Source organism: Sus scrofa, chromosome 14 (genome assembly GCF_054392235.1).
Source record: "Sus scrofa isolate SSC_HxYL_T2T_F1_AM1 chromosome 14, Sscrofa_HxYL_maternal_Yorkshire_Landrace_v2.0, whole genome shotgun sequence".
Lineage (NCBI taxonomy): Eukaryota > Metazoa > Chordata > Mammalia > Artiodactyla > Suidae > Sus > Sus scrofa.
The window spans coordinates 161,420,001-161,437,500 of NC_139396.1; the positions used below are offsets into that span (position 1 = coordinate 161,420,001).

A 17,500-nucleotide genomic window follows, 5' to 3' on the forward strand; every position below is an offset into this window, starting at 1 on the left:
AAAATGAAATTCCTGTGATACGTGGCGTGTGCATAAACAACGGGGCAGCGCTCGTCTTTGTGGAATTTAAATGAAAAGTCCCCTAGATATTAATATGTGGACTTCATTTGTTAGCCTGCTAAGTCAGGGACTTATAACAAAAGCTTTGTAAACAAAAGATTAAACTGAATCGAGCTTTAGAAAATGAAAGGAAAACAAGAGTCAAGTAATCACAGATCAGACTGGGGCTGCTTAGATTGAAATCAGCGCGGGCTACTGGAGTGGAAAATGTTTAATTGAACTATTTCATTACGCGGAAGTTTATGTCCCCCTTGCAGAATCCAAAATATGTGTATCAGAAAAGCCTTTCTTTTCCTCCTTGAAAAACGTGGTCCTGCGGAGATGAAACTCAGAACCACCAGAGAGGGCGCGGCCCCTTCTGCCACCCCTGCGCCGCCGGGCCGGGGCGGCTGCCCCTCCTGTGGGCCTCGCCGAGTCCCCCTGCTCAGAGCACCTGCCGCCCCCGAACCGGAACCAGCCCGGTGGCGGCCCCACCGCGAACAGGGCGCCACTTGCCCTTTTACTAACCTTGGGTAACCTTTCGGGATCACCCGGATGTCTTGGGATCACTTTCTGCAACCTCTGAAAGCCGTAATCTATGGTTGGTTCATTAAGGGCTGCAACAGGACACAGAAATGCAGGTCAGGTTAATTACTTTTGTGTCATCCATTACTCGTTTATTGCACGCTTACAAGCAAATGTGTAATTCTCCCTTTCTGAGGCTCTCGAAGGCAAGCACCACCACCACCACCACCCCCCGCCCCAAACGCTGGTTCTCTCCTAAGGAATAGATTTCCCCCTTTCTTTTGCACATAAAGGCAATGATTATTTCTAATCTATAATTAGACTGGAAGGAAGTCAAAGGGTGACTCAATATATTGTGGAAATGGGAGCGCAGTCAGAAAGTTGCAGGTCTTGAGGCCATATACAGCAATCACTGTGGCCGGGCTCACTGTCTACACCACGCAGTGCCTTCCACCCTGGCCAGGGATTTATGGGAAACTGGCAATTATGACATATGTCCAGCTATTGCCAGCTTCAGATTTATCCCCGTGGTCCTTTTTTGTCTAGCATATTGCCTGAGCACAAACCAGGCAGGAGGAGCACTTATTCTTGCAAAGCTTTAATAATCTGTGAATGGCTGACTACGAACTGATGTAGAGCCCAGTATCATTCCCCCAGCCTCACGGAATTGCCGGCCACAAATAGTAATTAATCTTTTTATCCCTCAAATTGTAATTTTGACGATGAACTGTGCGCGGCCATAAATCAGCGGCACCCGCGCCGTGTACAGAGCATGAATCACGGCCGGGCCCCCATCCGACTGCACCCTCTGTGTTTAACAAGCTTTATAAGGAGCCATTGGGCTTTATTATGGCTCTGCCTGATCCAACAAAAACTGAGCCCGGAGGCCCGGGGACGTGAGTTAAGATGAAAATACTTATTAGAGGACATTACTTCTTGATGTAGATACCGTTTTCCGTGGAGGAACGCCACGGTGCACGGCACGACATAAATCAGGGGCTTTTCTGAGACTAATAAGACCTGTCGCCGTCTATTCATTACTCGGCCCGCCATTTGGGCATCACTCATTAGTCAGCACGTAATTTGACGAGTGACACCACCCAACTCAGCAGGTCTGCGGAGCGCTGGCCACACAAAGGCTACGGCTCCGGGCAGCCAGGTTACCCGCTGCCTTTGAAAGTGCCTCCTGAAAGAATTGGCCGCCGCGATCCTCGAGGGCCCGGGCCGCCGGCGTCCACACCCACGGCGGGTCCTGCGCGTGCCACCCGAAGACGGGCGCGCACACGCCGTAACACGCCCGCGAGTAACACGCCCGCGAGGCGAGGAGCGCAGGCTGATCTGACATTCCGTCATACATCCCGGAGACAAAGGTCCGAGCAGGAACGTGAAGTAAGACGTTTTCTTGTTAATAAAGCATTGATCCGACATATTGATTTTACATGACATGGCTTTTGCTGCGACTGTGCCCTCTTTTTTCTTTGCAAATAGCAGAGCTCTTCCGCGTGCCTCAGCGTAGGTGACACGGCAAAATTTCTAACTGTCTGTGATGTAAATTCTATATGTGTAAAACCACTTCATAATCAAACCATTAATCATCAGAAGCTGTCAGCGGGGACTCGGGGACAATCTGTCATGCTCTGCCTGGCCCGGACCAGGGTGTCAGGCAGAAGTGCAGTTCGGGTAGCGGCGCCGATGGGCCTCACCCGGCCGCTGGGCCCCAAAAAGGACGCCACCAAGGGTTCCGTTTCTTGCTCAGGGAACAGGAGAGGGGCCCCGTGCCCCCCAACGTGCGGTTCCTCCTCTCCCCCAGCTAATCCCCGGGACTGCTGGATTGAATGAATCGGCCTGATGAAAGGTGATCAGAAAAGATAGATGGGCGGCCGCTATCGATTTCATGCAAATGCCCTGACAGGTGATAGACGCTTTCATGCGAGCTTTCAAAAGCTTATGACTTGTAATAACCATCCGCTCTCATTCTGGGAGAGACCCTTCCCTGGGTCTCCTTCAATCTGCCCTTCTCCTTCTAGGACCAAAAATAACTCCAGAGCAGCGTCTCTGGGAGGGTGGCTCTCACCTCCCGCTGCGGCCCAAGGAGCGTCCACCGCCAAGAACCAGGCCGGCGCTCCGTGTCGCGTGTTCGAAAGATGACATGTGGGACTGTGGGTCTCGCCCTGCTGGACACGGCCGGGAGCGGGGCAGGCGGCGGGGTGGGGGGGTGGCGGAAACCCCATCGGGGGCTTTGCTACGGAGCCCCACGAATTCACGCGGAAGAACGAGAGAGGAGGCCCTTTAACGTCCAGGAGCCGTGACCCGCGGTCTTGGTTCTGGGGGGTGTTGATCACCGAGGGCGGGTGGGGTCCGAGTCTGCGCTTCCAAGAGCTGCTGCCACCGGCGGAGCCGACTGGCGGCCTGTCCGAGGCCGAAGCCCGCGGAACCCCGCGCCCCGCAGGACGGGAGTCGCCGAGACTTCACTGGCAAATTCGACAACTAGAGGAGAAAGCCTGGGCATCTTCACGCACATCTCATAAATCCTCGGCTGTCGCGTTTACCAGGAGGCCCCGCCGAGCCAGGCCAGGGCTCCGCACGTCCAGTCACAGAGCACCGAGCCAGGCCAATCAATACCACTTTCCTGTTTTAGAACCGGGTAATTATGAGGGGGAGAGATTGCCTGACCTTTCACCTGCACTGCATTACTTTGCTGATATTAAGATAAATTGCCTGATTTTGGGTAAACATATGCTGCGATTCAAGCTGTCAGCACTGGTTTGCTCAGGGATAATTTGTATTGATCTCCCAGCTTCTGCCCAATTTTGCTTCCTGACCTCGTGGATAATTACAGAAGGAGCCTTGGGTGAGCTCAAGTCGGGACGAAGAAGAAATATGAAGAAGAATAAAGCAAATTTGTTTTATGTTAATATTTGTAGGTCCTCCTCCAGCCGTCACATCTGTCAGCATCAGGAGAGCCGTAAATTAATGGACTTGGTTCCTGAGCAATTTATTCCAAGGAATTATTTAGCAGCTTGCTTAGTCTCTGAACATGTGTCACTGGGTTAAATTAATTTAAACTCTGCCTTAAACACAACAAAAACAAATGTTATTTTCTGCTGAAGGGGGAAGAAAAAAACACAAGACATTTCTCAAAATGTATTATAAGCTCTCAACTTTCTGCAGGGGGTTCCAGCCATCTGTATCTGAAGAGGATATAGGGTTTATAACCAACCCCCGCCCCCCCCCGAAGTAATTAGTGCCCATTATTTGTTCTGAATTCAAATCTTGCTAAGATGGGCTGCCACATATAAAAGAGATGAATGCAGGCACAAAATTATATCATTGAAGATATGTCAGATTATAAGGCTGTTGTATCAAAAGTCATAAAACAAATCTCCCTTGTGAAATATCTCTTTATTAACCGTGCCATAAGATATTAACATTCCTCATTTAGTGGAGGGCCTTTTATCTGTTTCAAATACATTATTCGTCCTTTTAGAGATAAACTGTATTAATATCCATTTGAGTAGGCTACCGCGGCCTAATGCATAGTAATTTTTGTTGGAGAGCTTTTATTTTAGAATAAGAAAATTACACAGCAATAAAACCTGAATGAACCAGAAGCTAGAATAGCCGGGAATCACATTCCATGCCAAATGGGGCAGGCAATCAGGCAGCCTGGGAAAGGCCAGATATCCGGCTATCATATGCAGGCCAGCATCCAGCGCGGGTCACACAAATAGAGCCTGACACGGCCACATAGACTCAATGATTCCTACATGCCGGAATAGCCTACAGCTTGGGAAGGATACATATTTAAATGTATCTGAGTGTACTGGAGTTAATCTCATTACTTTACATGCATTAAAGTCATAACAGAAGAAGCATTCTAAATATTTAAGTCATGCCCGTGTACTGGGGGATTAATCACAGCGCAATTGATAAAATTTTAACGGTCTGTGATGTCAGTTCAAGTGGGGGCTGCTGGAGCGAACGTGGCAGCAGAGGACAGCATCAGGCTCTGAGCTGCAGCTGCGGCCAGGGCGGCTCCGATCGGGCGCTGCAATTAGAAACGTACCAGTGGGCAGGAGGCGGTGGCATTTTCTTCCCTGTAACGTACGGAGTTGCAGTTTTCCTTCTGCTGGCTTACACTTCTCTGCCAGCCAGCCCTGCCCTGAGTCTGTGTTCATCCCCACCCCCCCCAAACGTAAATGATTATTTTATTAGGCCTGAATAGCAAGTCCACTAATGTCAATGTAATCCAATTAAGCCAGGGGACATGCTCGGGGCCTCTGGGCTGAGGACGCGGAAACAAAATTTCAAAATTTCAGAAGGGAAAAGATAGGTCCCATGTTGGGGCCAGGGTGTGTTTTCCACAGAGCTCAGTCTCCTGGAAGAAGAAACCAAACCAACTGCCTTTCTTTTTTTTTTTTTTTTTTTTTGGCTTTTCTTTTTTTTTTAAGGCCACACCCATGGCATATGGAGGTTCCCAGGCTAGGGGTCGAATCAGAGCTACAGCTGCCGGCCTACACCACAGCCACAGCAACACAGGATCCAAGCCAGGTCTGTGCCCTACACCACAGCCACAGCCATGCGGGATCCAAGCCGCGTCTGCCACCTACACCACAGCTCCCAGCAACGTCGGATCCTCCACCCACTGAGCGAGGCCAGGGATCGAACCCATGTCCTCATGGATACTAGTTGGGTTTGTTAACTGCTGAGCCAAGACGGGAACTCCAAAACCAACGGCCTTTAATCCGGCGAAGCCACTAAAGCAGCGTTAAGCAGCTACTACAGGCCCAGGGCTGTGCCGTGGAAAACCTGCCCCCCAGGGCATCGGGGACCGGGCCGCCCTGAGCAGAGCCGACCGCCCTTCTTGCTGCTGCTGCTCCAACGGGAGCCCCCCAGCTACCCCCCAGGCCTGGAGGCGCCCTGCCCGCGCACAGGGACTGGTCTGCAGCAGGAAGGAGGGGTCACGGGGTCAAGGCTCCCAACCCCGCCAGGGAGACCCAGAGACCAGCCCAGCCGGCGGGCAGGACCGCCACCCTGAAGCACCCCAGGACGGGCCGCTCTTCCAGCCACCGCTGTGCCTTCCAAAGCGCGGCGCTCGCGCCCGCCGGACACACACACTCACAGGTACGAGAGGGAAGCGCTTTGGGCACCGCCGCTCCGCGCGTTAAGCGGAGCCCAGCCAGCAGAGAGAGACACGAGAAGTTTTAGGTTTAGCACAAATTTTCCTGCTGCCTGAAAAACCTGCCCACGACAATAAAAACAGGAAGACATTCATTTGCTCCATTCCAGCTGCTGGTTGCAGCTATTAAATGAGTTCCAGTTTCATTTCAATAATGATCATCTTCCTGTAACTTCCCAATCATGCATTTGTCATAATGCAGTAATTTGCTAGCTACAAACAGATCCTCCTAATGAGGCAGTTTTTCACATTAGCAACATAACTACATAATCAGAACATCTGCAGTTCCTTTTCCGAGGGACAGGAACGCGCTTCGACGAAGGCAGTGGGGATTGTTAAAGAAGATAGAGTAGATTTTACAAACAGGGTTACCCAGACCCTCTGCCCCAACAGACTGCAACCCTTCAGCGTGCCTGAACGAACACAGGTTGTAATGTGTAAAAATTAAATAAAGTAAAATTAAATTGCTCAATACAAAGACATCCCTCTAGAGGGTGTTAGTGATTTCAGTGACAAAGTGCTATTTGCTGACAAGTAGTTTACACATTAACCAGCTGAATCCAAGGGGGAAAAATGCCAATAGCAATTATATCACCTTGAGGTTATTAAATGTCCCACTGATAAGTAACTAGGTGAACTTGACCAGGTGATAAAGACTGCTGTGAGCAAATGATTGCACACTGAAGAATGTTTCTCTGTCCTGCTGTTTCTCCAGATAGCTTTCCTTTCAAAAATGACTGTATAAAAAGTTGCATTAAAAATGTGTGGCCGCCGAAGACGAAATTGGTGTTCAGTCCCCCACCCCCACCCCCGAACACCTCGTGCCCGCCAGGGCACCTCCGTGGCTCCACCTCAAAAACATGACACACGGGCTGCAAACGTCTGTTTTTTCTCCCTTTTTTAGGCTTTAAAATGATGCTAAGTTCTCCACTTTATCATCACCTGTCTCCTCCAAGTGCATTTCATCTATAAGAAATTCAGATGCTCGGGAAATTAAAATTTCAAAGATCTGCTGCAAAAAAAAATCAATGGGGCAAGATCAATGCTCATAGAAATTTCATGAACTTTGAACTGATCCGGGCCTGATGATGAGAGGTGGCTGGAGTTGCAGGCAGCTGACGGCTCCTCGTGCGGGCGGAGAGCGGGCCGTGCCGCCGCGAGGAGGGCCACGTCGGAGATGGGTTTCTGCTTTCATATTTTGTCCGACAAAAAAATTAATTTTTAGTCCATTTCAGTAACAAGCAAAAAGAGAAAAAAAAGCAGGCTGCCTTCCCCACACGACGTGTAATACCCCCACTTCTTAGGAGCACCTAGCACTCTGCACATTAACGCGGCCACGAAATGAAATCGGTTCCCTTAGCAGCCGATTGCAGGTGCAAATTAATATTGTAAAATGAAGGTCGATACATGGACAGGGCCAAATCAATAGTGGCTAAATTATTGCTGCATTTTCCTCCTCATTCAAGATGAGTTGTGTTTTCCTCTCAAAGTCAATACTTTGCAGCTTTTCTCATTAATTTCTCAATAAATTTGGCAATGAATTTCAATCACAGAACTCGGCAGGCTGAGCCAGGCATGGTGGCGTGCACGGGAGACACAAAGGCCGCGGTGGCCGCCATCACTCACCAGAAGGTGCCACCCCGCAGCCGCCCGGCTGCCCTCCTCCCACACCAAGCCGCCGGGCCTCGGCCCCCTCATCAAAGGGCCGCGGCTTCGCCGGCATCCCGGCCGTGGGCCCCAGCGCCGCGGGGCAGCTCAGCCCGCCCCCGGTCGGCCTCCGCATCGCACGCAGTTGCTCCGGGAGCCTCTCAACCCGCTCAGCGCAGGGGGCCTCACATGGCCGAGGCGTCTGAGGATGGAAAAGTGCCACACGGACCCCTAATTGGATGTCGGGGGCCGCCTCGGTGGCACGGGGAAGGCTGTCTAGTATTCACCTGCCCGCCTGCCCGGCCCAGCGCGTGGGGACCACACCATTCACGGCCGCCTGGCAGCGGACCGTGGCTTTGTGATGTGACACCAGGCGCAGAAAGGGGGCAGCGCATTTTCCTTGTTCCCAAAATAATACCCTTGCTGACAACTGTTGGATCGTGTTCAAACAATTCTGTTTACATACCTCAAAGAATACACTGGATTATGGCTTTTGTAGTCACGTTGAGGTGATGGCTACGGAGCCCGGGCCGGCGGCGAAGGAAGCGCACGTGGCGTCAGAGGTTCCTCCTGCCCCTGGGACGGCACCCCCGGACACACGCCCCAGGGTGGTGGCTCTGGGGCAGAGGAGGGCCCCGGCCACCCTGCACCCCTCACGTCCCCCACCACGGCTGTTCCAGCACAGGGAGCCTCTGTACGCGCAGAAGAGCCCGAACAAAAGGGGAGGAGAAGGCGGGGAATAGAAGCACCCCCAGCGGCAGAAAGAGCGCGAACTGTCCAGACGCTACCCCTCCTCTAGGAAAGAACACTCAAGCGGGCCTGTGCGCCCACCCTCTCAGGGATCCAGGGGGGGAAGGGGGGCAGAGCCCAAGTGGGCAACGCTCAGTGGAGAAGCACCCAGGTACTGGATTTGCGCACCTGAAACCAGCCTGAGGTCTCCACACAAAGATCTGCTGAGAAACAAGCTCCAGGAGTTTGTACCCCTACCGCCCCTGCCACCGGGCTGGCGGTGACCCTGCTCTGGGAAGACCCCCTACCTGGCCCCCGAGGCCGGCCAGCTCCCAGGCGCACTTCTCAGGCCATCCGTGTGCATGCTGCTCCTTGAAGGAGGGGCTGTCAGCCTGCATCACAGCATCTGCCCTACTCAGCGCAGGGCGCACAGTAGGTGCTCAGGAGTAATGAGTAATGACACAGGGCCCCCAGGGTTTCTTCAGGCCAATGGAGAAGGTGCGCGTCACTTCTGACTGAGAAGCCAACGTGAACGTTCGTCATGTTCAGGCAGAACTTGTGCACAGGTGGCTCCCAGGGCATCACTGGTCATACCGTCAGCCTGTACCCACGGGTTCCACACCTTCGGATGCGACCAGCCACGGCTCTAACCTCGGATGCCAAGGCCACTGGATGGCACCTGAGCATCCACAGATCTGGGTCCTGGGACCAATCCCTGGCAGGTAGGGAGGAACGACCAGAGGGAGGGCACATGGCCAGGGAGACGGACAACGTCTGGTCTGTAAGTGGAAGACCCTTCATCCACACAGTGAAGGAAGCTCTGATCACACTGCACCCCGGGTGAACCCTGAGCGAGCAAAGCAGCCGCCACGAGCCATGCGATGCCATTTATAGGAACCGTGCAGAAGAGGCAAAGGCACAGAGACAGGAGGCGGAGCCCTGGCTGCCTGGGGGTGGGGGGATGGGATGGGAATGGGGGGCAGCTGGGGGGTGCAGGTTCCCTTCTGTGTAGTGAAAGTTCTGGAATTACACGTATGTTTGCACAACTTCGTGATCAGACTAAAAACCACTTCCTGTAAACTGTGGGTGGATGGTATGCTGTGTGAATTATATCAGAATAAAAAACAAAATTCTCAGGGAAAGTAATGGCTCTAACAGCTGAGAACCGACGTGCTGGCTGCACCTGTACTGAGGGGAAGGCCTTTCGCAGGCTGAGCCCTGTCTGGCGTTCGCGTGAAGGGCCGGGGTGGACAGGACCCCAGCTGTGCCGAGGGAAGGGGCTCCCACTTAGGGGTAGTCAGGCGGCTTCCCGACACCTGCCCTTCGCGGCCTCCATGCAGGCGTCTGTGCCTCCTGGCTTTTCAAGGTGAACGAAGAGGACAAGTGGCGAATCTGAGGCCGAGTCTTTAAAGACATCGCCCAGATTCACGCCGGCAGTGAAACCGCAAAACCAGTCCTTCAACGCAGGATTCCGGATCCTGGGCCTCAAGTACGAAGTCCTATGTCCACGCCAGGGCCCCCAGGGCCCAGAGCTCGTGGGGCTCGGAGGCCTCGCCCAACCTCCCCACCTGCACGGGGCCCGACTTGCTCCCTCCAACTCCTCCCGCTGCCGAGGTGCAGCCCGCCAGCCACCTGCACCCATCTGCGCAGGGGAGCTCCCCCCACAGACCCCAGGCGCCTCGGCCGCGCCCCTTCCTGGAGACCTGAGCGCCCCGCCTGGCTGTGCCATCTGCTTCCTCTTTCATTCCCGCCGGGCTTGGAGTCAGCCGGATGCTGCACCAGACACCGCCAGCGCAGCCCAGAAGCAGGCACGGGGCGCTCCCCACCGGGAACCCACCCTGAGCCCCACCCTGAGCCCCGCCCCGCCCCCGGCAGCCACCAGGCCAGGTGGGTCCCCCTTGTCCACATCACCTGGCCCTGTGGGCCTCGGGAACACTGAACACTGCCGGAAGCACATGAGCTCCAAGTCCTGGTGACAGTAAGCTAAGCCCCGCGTAAACACCATCCCTGATGGCAGGTATTTCCTGAACGCAGAGGGAAGAAGTGACCACATCGTCATACGCTGGGGGCGGGGAGGGAGAGGCAGGGACAGGAGGATGGCAGGTGGGGTGGTGTCCCCACCCTGGCACCGTGACAAGGCGCAAGCGGCCTGGGCCTGTGGTGGGGTGTGAGGGTGGACGCTGGGGGTGGCTCCCGGGCAGGACACATGAGGCTGCAGCCCCAGCGCCCTGCTGTCATGGTATCAAAGGGAGTCCACGTTCAACGTAACCTCCATTGTGACCGACGACAGGTGCACAAGGCAAGGTGACGGTCTTCAGCTGAGGATGCGCAGCAGCCTGATGCCGAGAGCGTCACTAAGGTCCTGCCGTCAAGGCACAGGCGGAGCTGCCACCCCTTGGCTTGGGGGCTTGGGACGTTCCGAGCTGTGGACACGTCCACTAGGAAAAACATTGAGCTGCTCTTCGAAACCGGCTGTGAACGCCTGCGGGGCTAAAGCACCTGGCTGATGACCAGCGCCACACACACCGATTCTTGAGAATGGGGCAGGGGATGCATCACCGGCCACCAGCCCCTCGGTCCCCAGGGCTGGGATCAGAAGGGCCCAGACAGTCCCAGGCAAGGCGCTTCCCCCGGGAGGATCCAAAGCGGGGACGAGATGGGGAAGGAACCTGGCAGAGTCCCCTCCACATCCCACCGCCCAATGCCTGACTTCTGGTCCTCAATGGTCATCAGATGCTCGGAATGGGAGAGCCAGGCCTGAGGAAGGCTGGGCCGACCCCACAGAACCCACCTTGCCGGGCAGCAGGTGGCGTGGGAGGCGCCTGTAAGGGGGGGCTGCCTCAGGAGGGCAGGGAAGGGTGGCGTCTGGAAGGGGACCCAGGTGATGGGCCCACTGCCAGGCTGCACCTTTAAGAAACTCCCCCCAAGATGACTTACGGTGACACGGACCAAGATCTGGGGCGGCCCGTCGCCCCAGTGGGAGTTTCTGCACGCCAACTCAGAGGCGCTCTGGGACGAGTCTTCTGGAGCATGCGTGCCGTCGCCCGCGCACCTGGTCCCTCGTGGAACCAAGTCATTCCATGTGCTCGTTAAGAGCATCTGAACACGTCTACTGATTTGCTTTGGGGGGTGCAGCCAACGGTTCTCATCACCAACCAAGAGCCTTCCACTTCCCGCTGTTTTCTTGAAGAGCCATCCTACGGACGTGAAGAGTGACTTATTTTGCATGTGCTGTGACGAACCAAAAAGCCCCAGCTGATGCCAAGGATGGTCTCCTCACCATACTTTTTCTCAGGTCTGGGATCCAAGCCTCAGCCTGGGGTCTAAAGACCTTCCAAAAACAAAGGTTTCAGATGATAACAGCAGCAGCCCCCGGAGCCCAGGGCCACCCCCCACCTGGCGCACACAGCGCCCAGGGCGGCTGGCCTTCCGTGCAGCCAAGTGGACTTGCTGGGGGGAGGCCCGTGGCTCCCATGGCACCGGGCGTCAGGAAGAGAATGACAGCGATGTCTCGTTCCGGTTCCTGCTCTTCCAGGACCACGCAGGCGCCTCTTGCTTCTCCTCTTTGGGAGCAGAAGAACCACGCGCTTCTGCCGCTGGGGTTCCGCCGCGTCCCCTGGTCTTCCTCCTTGAACTTGTGGGAGACTTCCTGCCAGGTGACTCGAGGGAGGGTGATTTTCACCCCTGGTTGTCTCTGCCTTTATTGTGCACGTCCGTTGACCACGTTCACTTTGTCGTGCTTTTAAAGGGTCCTTCCCTCGTCCCCTGGCCACCCCCACACCTCCCGGCCCCTCCCCAAGTTGTTCCAGAAGCAGGGCGGGCACCTTACCGGCCAGGAAGGCCACGCAAATTCCTGAACGTGGCCCCGTTCCATCCCCCATCCTCCCCGTGGCCCCCTGGTTGCGGGGGAGGGGCGGGGGTGGGGGGGTCGGCCCGTGTCCCCGCATCCACGGCGGGAAACCCGCGACCCTTTTGTCCTTTGGGGAAGATGGATGTCTGCCTCCTCTCGGCCACAGTTTGTCAGGTTTGGGCCGCAGCGTCAATACCTTCACCTTGACGTGGAAACTTCGTGATTTATCAGACGCTCTCCTCCCGGGTGAGGGCGGCCGGCCCCGCCAGGCACAGCCATCGGGCCGCGGGAAGAGCGGCCTGCGGTCACAGCGCCTGGAAAACCACCAAAGCCCCTCTGATGACAGACAAATGTGTCTTGTTAGCAACTGCCCAAAAGCGCTTGACTTGTACTAATAACAAAAAGGCCATGCTGGTCACCGTGGGTCCAAAGACGAAGCACCCTGTCACCAGCCTGGTTGGGAAATTAGCAAATAATGTTCTTTTCCTTGATAAATGGGTGACAGGTCCCTCTCACCAATCATTTCTAACATTTTGATGCATGCCTATGATCCCACCGGAGGAGCAGAAAAGTTTACTGGCCCTCAATTTTCAGATGATGAATGGAACTCTCTAAATGTGCGATTTCTGTATGAGGTATAGTTCATTTTAAGCAATTCTAGTAAATGGTGTCACTGATTAGGACAAATAGTCTACTTGTGCAACAGCACAAACGGTGGGGCTCATTCTCCCAGCTCCTCGGGGACAGGAGAGGGGCAGGAGGGCCCGGGAGTCCTCAGCACCCCCAGCGCCCACTCCGCGGGCTGGCAGATCAGCTGACCCCCCACCGTGGTCAGTCGCTGGGCCGCACAGTGCAGAGGGTACCGAGGTGGGGGCCCTCCCTGTCTCTGTGGCCCTAAGGAGCCCCGCAAATCCCCCCCAAGACAACCAGTGGGGCTCTGTGCCCAGGTCCGCACCCCATGCCAGCCAGCAGGGTGAAACGTGCCCTCTGCCCTCAACACGGAAGCAATGACCAGCAAAGGAGGGTGGGCTGGCGGAGAAACTGTGTTGGAGCGACACGTTATCTGGATTGCTGCCCCAGCTCTCTGTTTCTGCGGAGGTCTGGGGGTGGCCTGAGATCAAGTGCAAGCCCCAAGCTGCTCTTCCACATAGCTGGAAGCGAGGGTGTCGACCCTCCCGGGAAGGGTGCATGTCCACGGGCACGTCCAAGTGGCAAAAGTGAAAGCTGTGCCCGCTGCAGACAGGAAGGCCCAGGAGAGCCACTGGGCCTCGCCGGCCAGGGTGGGGAGCCCCAGGTAACAGACAGATGGGCTGAAGGCTCCCCCAAACTCTGCACTCATGATTAAAACACTTCCACCATGTCCACAGGCGTGGGTACAAAATCGTAATTAAAGTCATCAGGTGGTTTGCATTTAAGGCAAACGCAGAGTCCTCAGTTTAGCAGTAAAAACACGACGGTTTGTGGGAAGCAATTAGGAACCATTTGCTCTGTGGATACAAGTAATTTGTTGGAGGAGCGCTGGCCTGGGAGACAGCTGGCCGGTGCTGCCTGTGGTCGGAGGGCAGTATCGACCTCCTGCGTGTCACCGTGCTGTGACAGAATCACATCCGAACGCGCGCCAAAGATCTTTAAAACACTTCAGAAACAAGAGTGCCCCTCGAGGGGCAAAGAGTGGGGTGGGCTGGAAGGCGGAAGGCTGCCAGAGGCCATGGCAGCTCCGGGAGGGCAGCGGCCACCCCCTGGTGCCAGGACAGCTCCCAGGGACAGGGCAGGCTCCTTCTCCACTGGCTGCCGGTTTTCAGGCACAGTCCAACTTTAAAAAAACAAAAACAAGAACCGTACATACCGTCTCGGAGAGCACACAAACGTTAGCAACAACTGGTGGAGGAATGATTTCATGAGCCTGACACTGAATGCGCCTCTTTGTGCAGAAAATAATCATTTTTCTGTCCCACTCTGGTAAGTGTTTCCCAGACCTAAGCCGGGCCCAGCCCCGGCTGTGCAGCTCTGGGCCTGGGCGGCGTCTGCCGCCAGAATCTTGTTTCGTGACCAGGTTGGTTGGGCCTGTGGCGGGACAACACTGCCTCCTGGTAATTTGGGATAATTCCTTTAATTGAGCAAAAGAAACCCTTCAAATGAGAGTGGCTTAACCACACATTCGGGTGCCAGAGGTCAACAGGAAGAACCCCGGAGCCCGGCCTGGCGTCCCGCGGAGCCAGGCTGGAAGGTAAGCCACCGCCAGCCTGCTTCAGCTCTTTTGTGTAACGGGAAACCGTCCTGCCCAGTGGACACGGCGAGAAGCAGGACGCCCGTGCGTGTGCAAGAAGGGCTCGCGCTCGCCAGCGTGTCTGTGAAAGCAGTTTTCGCTCGAACATAACGTCCGTAAGAAGCCTACGAATTCCAATTTGTCTTAATCAAATAACACCACAATGCTTACATTCTAATTACAAAATAATTTCTTTTATTGCTCTTAACTCTTTGATGTGTTTCTACTGGTGAAATTATGAACGTGAGACTGTTCAATTTGCCTGTAGTTCCTCAGGTAAGATATTCCGGGACTGTTTTAATTATTATTAAACAAGCAAACGATACACTATTAGACAGATATTAAAACAAGCCTTGGACTCAGTTATTAATTTGCACTATTCCCTTTTAAAGGCAGCAAATATCTCATTAATTTAATTTTAGGTGCCCGCCCGTATATTGCAGCTTACAGTCTAGAAGGCAATTTACTATTAACTAGCAATTACATACAGAGTGACTGTTAATTCTGCTCCTAAGTGCGAGCCGCTTGAAAATTGTTCTCTCTCTCTAATTTTTGACCTTCTTACAACAGGGGTGAGCCACGCTGGGAATACAAAGGGCTAGGATGGAAGAGCCGGACATGTCATTGTGACTCATTCTTTTAATTCAGCGTGCTAATCAACTGAACTGCCACTGCCTCCCAAGGTAATTGTGTCTTTAGAGCCATGGAAAGCAGCAGGCAAAGGCCTGGATGGATGTGCGTGGCCGGCCTCCCTTCCAGGGCCGGGGAGGCCGAGACACACCCGCACCCACCCGGGTCGACTCATCAGCTCTGGTTCTCCAGCCGCTGGCGTTTCTTAGACGCCTGGAAACGACCACGCAGGCCTTGGCCTCTGGCGGGGGCCGGGGGGGGGGATGCGGAGGGGGGGGCTCTGCTCTGCCACCCGCAGGCCTGGCCGCCTCACACCCGCCCAGAAGGTTCCACGGGAAGGTACCCCAGCAGCCCCCAGGCCGGGGGACACTGATGGGAGCCAGATGCCCAGGGGACAGCGCCCCCCCCCGGGGGGGCTGTGCCCACGTCGGGTCCAGAAGGGCTGGCTCAGTTTTCAGAGGCAGCACAATTCCCAGTGATTACTTCATCGTCCCCACCAATTTCAGGGCCACGCAAATCAGACAGAAGCTTCCAGGTCAGACAGGTTGTGACCCCACCTTTCCTCTGCTCCCTGAGAGTGTGGGGCCCGTATCCCTTACGCGCGTTTGAAATGGATATTCCTGTTAATGACTGGGGCGTGGGGGGGCCGTAAATTAGCCTCCCCGCAGCAAAGGCCAAGCTCGCTGAATGGCTTCATTGAAAGGCCCGTCCGTGGGAGAGCCCCCGACGCAGGAAAGCCCACAGCCCTGGGCAGCCGGGCCCCTGAACTTGGGGTCCGAGAATCCCAATCGGCTTGGCGTGGACACGGTGGCTGCAGCAGAAACGGAACATGGGTGTTGGGCCGTGTGTCGCTGGAACGGACTCAGGGAGACCCCCGGCCCTGCGGGGCCAAGATGGGACCCCAGACACCCGGAGAGGTGGCCTCTGGCCGAAGAAGGTGCCCTGCTTGGTGAGGGCAGCGGGCTGCAGAGGGACCACCCCACAGTGCGCACCTCCACTCCACACACCCGCTGGCCACCGACGCCCCCCTCCCCACTCCTTCCTGTCCAGCCGCACCTGCGTCTGCTCCCCACGCGCATCGCGGGGCCCTTCCCTGCCACCAGGGCCACAGTCCTCAGTGACCCCCATGGGATCAGACAACTGGACCTTCCCGCTCTCGTGACTCTTCTCAAAAAGAGTGGCCACTCCTGACCAGCCCGTGAAAGCCCGTGTGTCACAGAGCTGATGTCTGGAGCATGGCCGGTCGAGGGGTGGCCAAGAGGCCAGAGAGTGATGCGGGGACAGCCTTCTCCATCCTCTGGGGCCGGGCCGGCTGGTCCCACCACGTGCAGAAGCACCCACCCAGAGCCTGACCCAACCCAGTGCCCAGTGTCTCGTGGCAAAACAGAGCCCCCACAGCGAGACTCCAGCCCAGGTTACAAACGCCGCCCCCCCCCCCCCGCCCCAAGGAGGACCCCGGACATCACACCTCAGCGACTGTCCCCAGGAGGCGAGCCGCATGTGGCCCCGAGGAGAAAGCGGGGCTCAGGGGCCAGGAGTCCCCCAGCAACACCAGGCGGAGTGACGCGGGGCACCCGCCACCTCCTAGGCTCAGTTCACGGCCCGAAACCCAGACAGATGCCCGCAGGCCAGCAGTGACTGTGCAGACGTGGACAAGCACTGCAGGGGCACCGAGAGCCCAGGCAAAGCCCGGGGGGGAGCCTGGGCCCCCACCTCCTGGGACCTGGTGGCCACAGCTGTACTTTCCGCAGCTGAAGCAGGCACGAGCCCCCTGTGGGGGCCTCACGTTGGAGGGGCCGCCTTCTCGCCATCTCTGGGTCTCACCCAGAGCACCCGGCCCCAGAGGGCTGGGGACGTGCACCCTGGGGCTCTCCTCCACCCACACCCTCGGTCCTCAGGCAGTCCGGGCTCCTGGCCTGTGGCAGGGAACCTCACCCCCCTTGATCGTGGGAGGGGTTCTGAGGGCTGTGGAGCCAACCCAGGAGGTGGCCTCACGCCATCAAGGGCCCAGGTACCCCTGGTAGCTCAGCTGCGGAGGGTCTGGGCACAGCCCCCTGGCACTGCAAAGACGCAGGCCCAGCCCTGGGGTAACACCAGGCCTGCTGGAAACTGGGCCCTGGAAGAAGTGACATTTTGCACCTCAGACCCCCCAGCGAGCGGGGTTGGGGGAGTTACCACCCCTCCTTCTCCCAACCCCCAAGCAGAAGGGACCTTGGTTTCACCTTGTCACCTGCCCATGGAGGAGAGGCCTGCATCCCAGGGGAAGGCCAGACCTGCCCCGGGCGTCCTGCAGTGGGGGACAGTGTGCGGCCGGAGCCCGGAGCCCACTGCCCCCAGCCCAGGCTCCCTCGGGGCCCTCCCACCGCCCTCGCCACTCGAGCACATGAAGACCACACACTATTTGAGGACGAGCCCTCACCCCCTCTGCCTTGTGGGGTTTTGGCAGGTGCCATTCATCCCCGGAAACACCCGGATGTTACAGGGACCGGAGCTGAGTTCACGGTGTGGACATGTCTTTTGCATTTTTTACAGGGTTTCTCAACAGCACCCTCAGACAGCGTGCTCTCCAGGCCACCTGGGCAGAGCACTGCGGCAACAACTTTCAGACAACCAACGTGGAACCTCAGAGGTGACG

At 56.2% G+C, this 17,500-nt stretch overlaps 1 protein-coding gene across 39 annotated transcripts in view; it reads right to left on the bottom strand.

Annotated features, from left to right (window-relative positions):
• Positions 1–17,500, bottom strand: part of EBF3 (EBF transcription factor 3) — a 116,156-nt gene that overhangs the window by 12,048 nt on the left and 86,608 nt on the right. For 37 of the 39 annotated variants that reach the window (XR_014827694.1, XR_014827691.1, XR_014827693.1 and 34 more), the window contains one exon: positions 568–656. Coding sequence is in view for 32 of the 39 variants with exons in the window: in XM_084996758.1 (XP_084852884.1) it covers positions 568–656 (89 nt within the window). In the remaining 7 variants the exon portion in view is untranslated. Of the gene's footprint in view, positions 1–567; positions 657–4,385; positions 4,613–12,049; positions 12,284–17,500 lie in introns of those variants that run through there. The other 2 variants (XM_084996765.1, XM_084996762.1) reach the window with 2 other exon arrangements.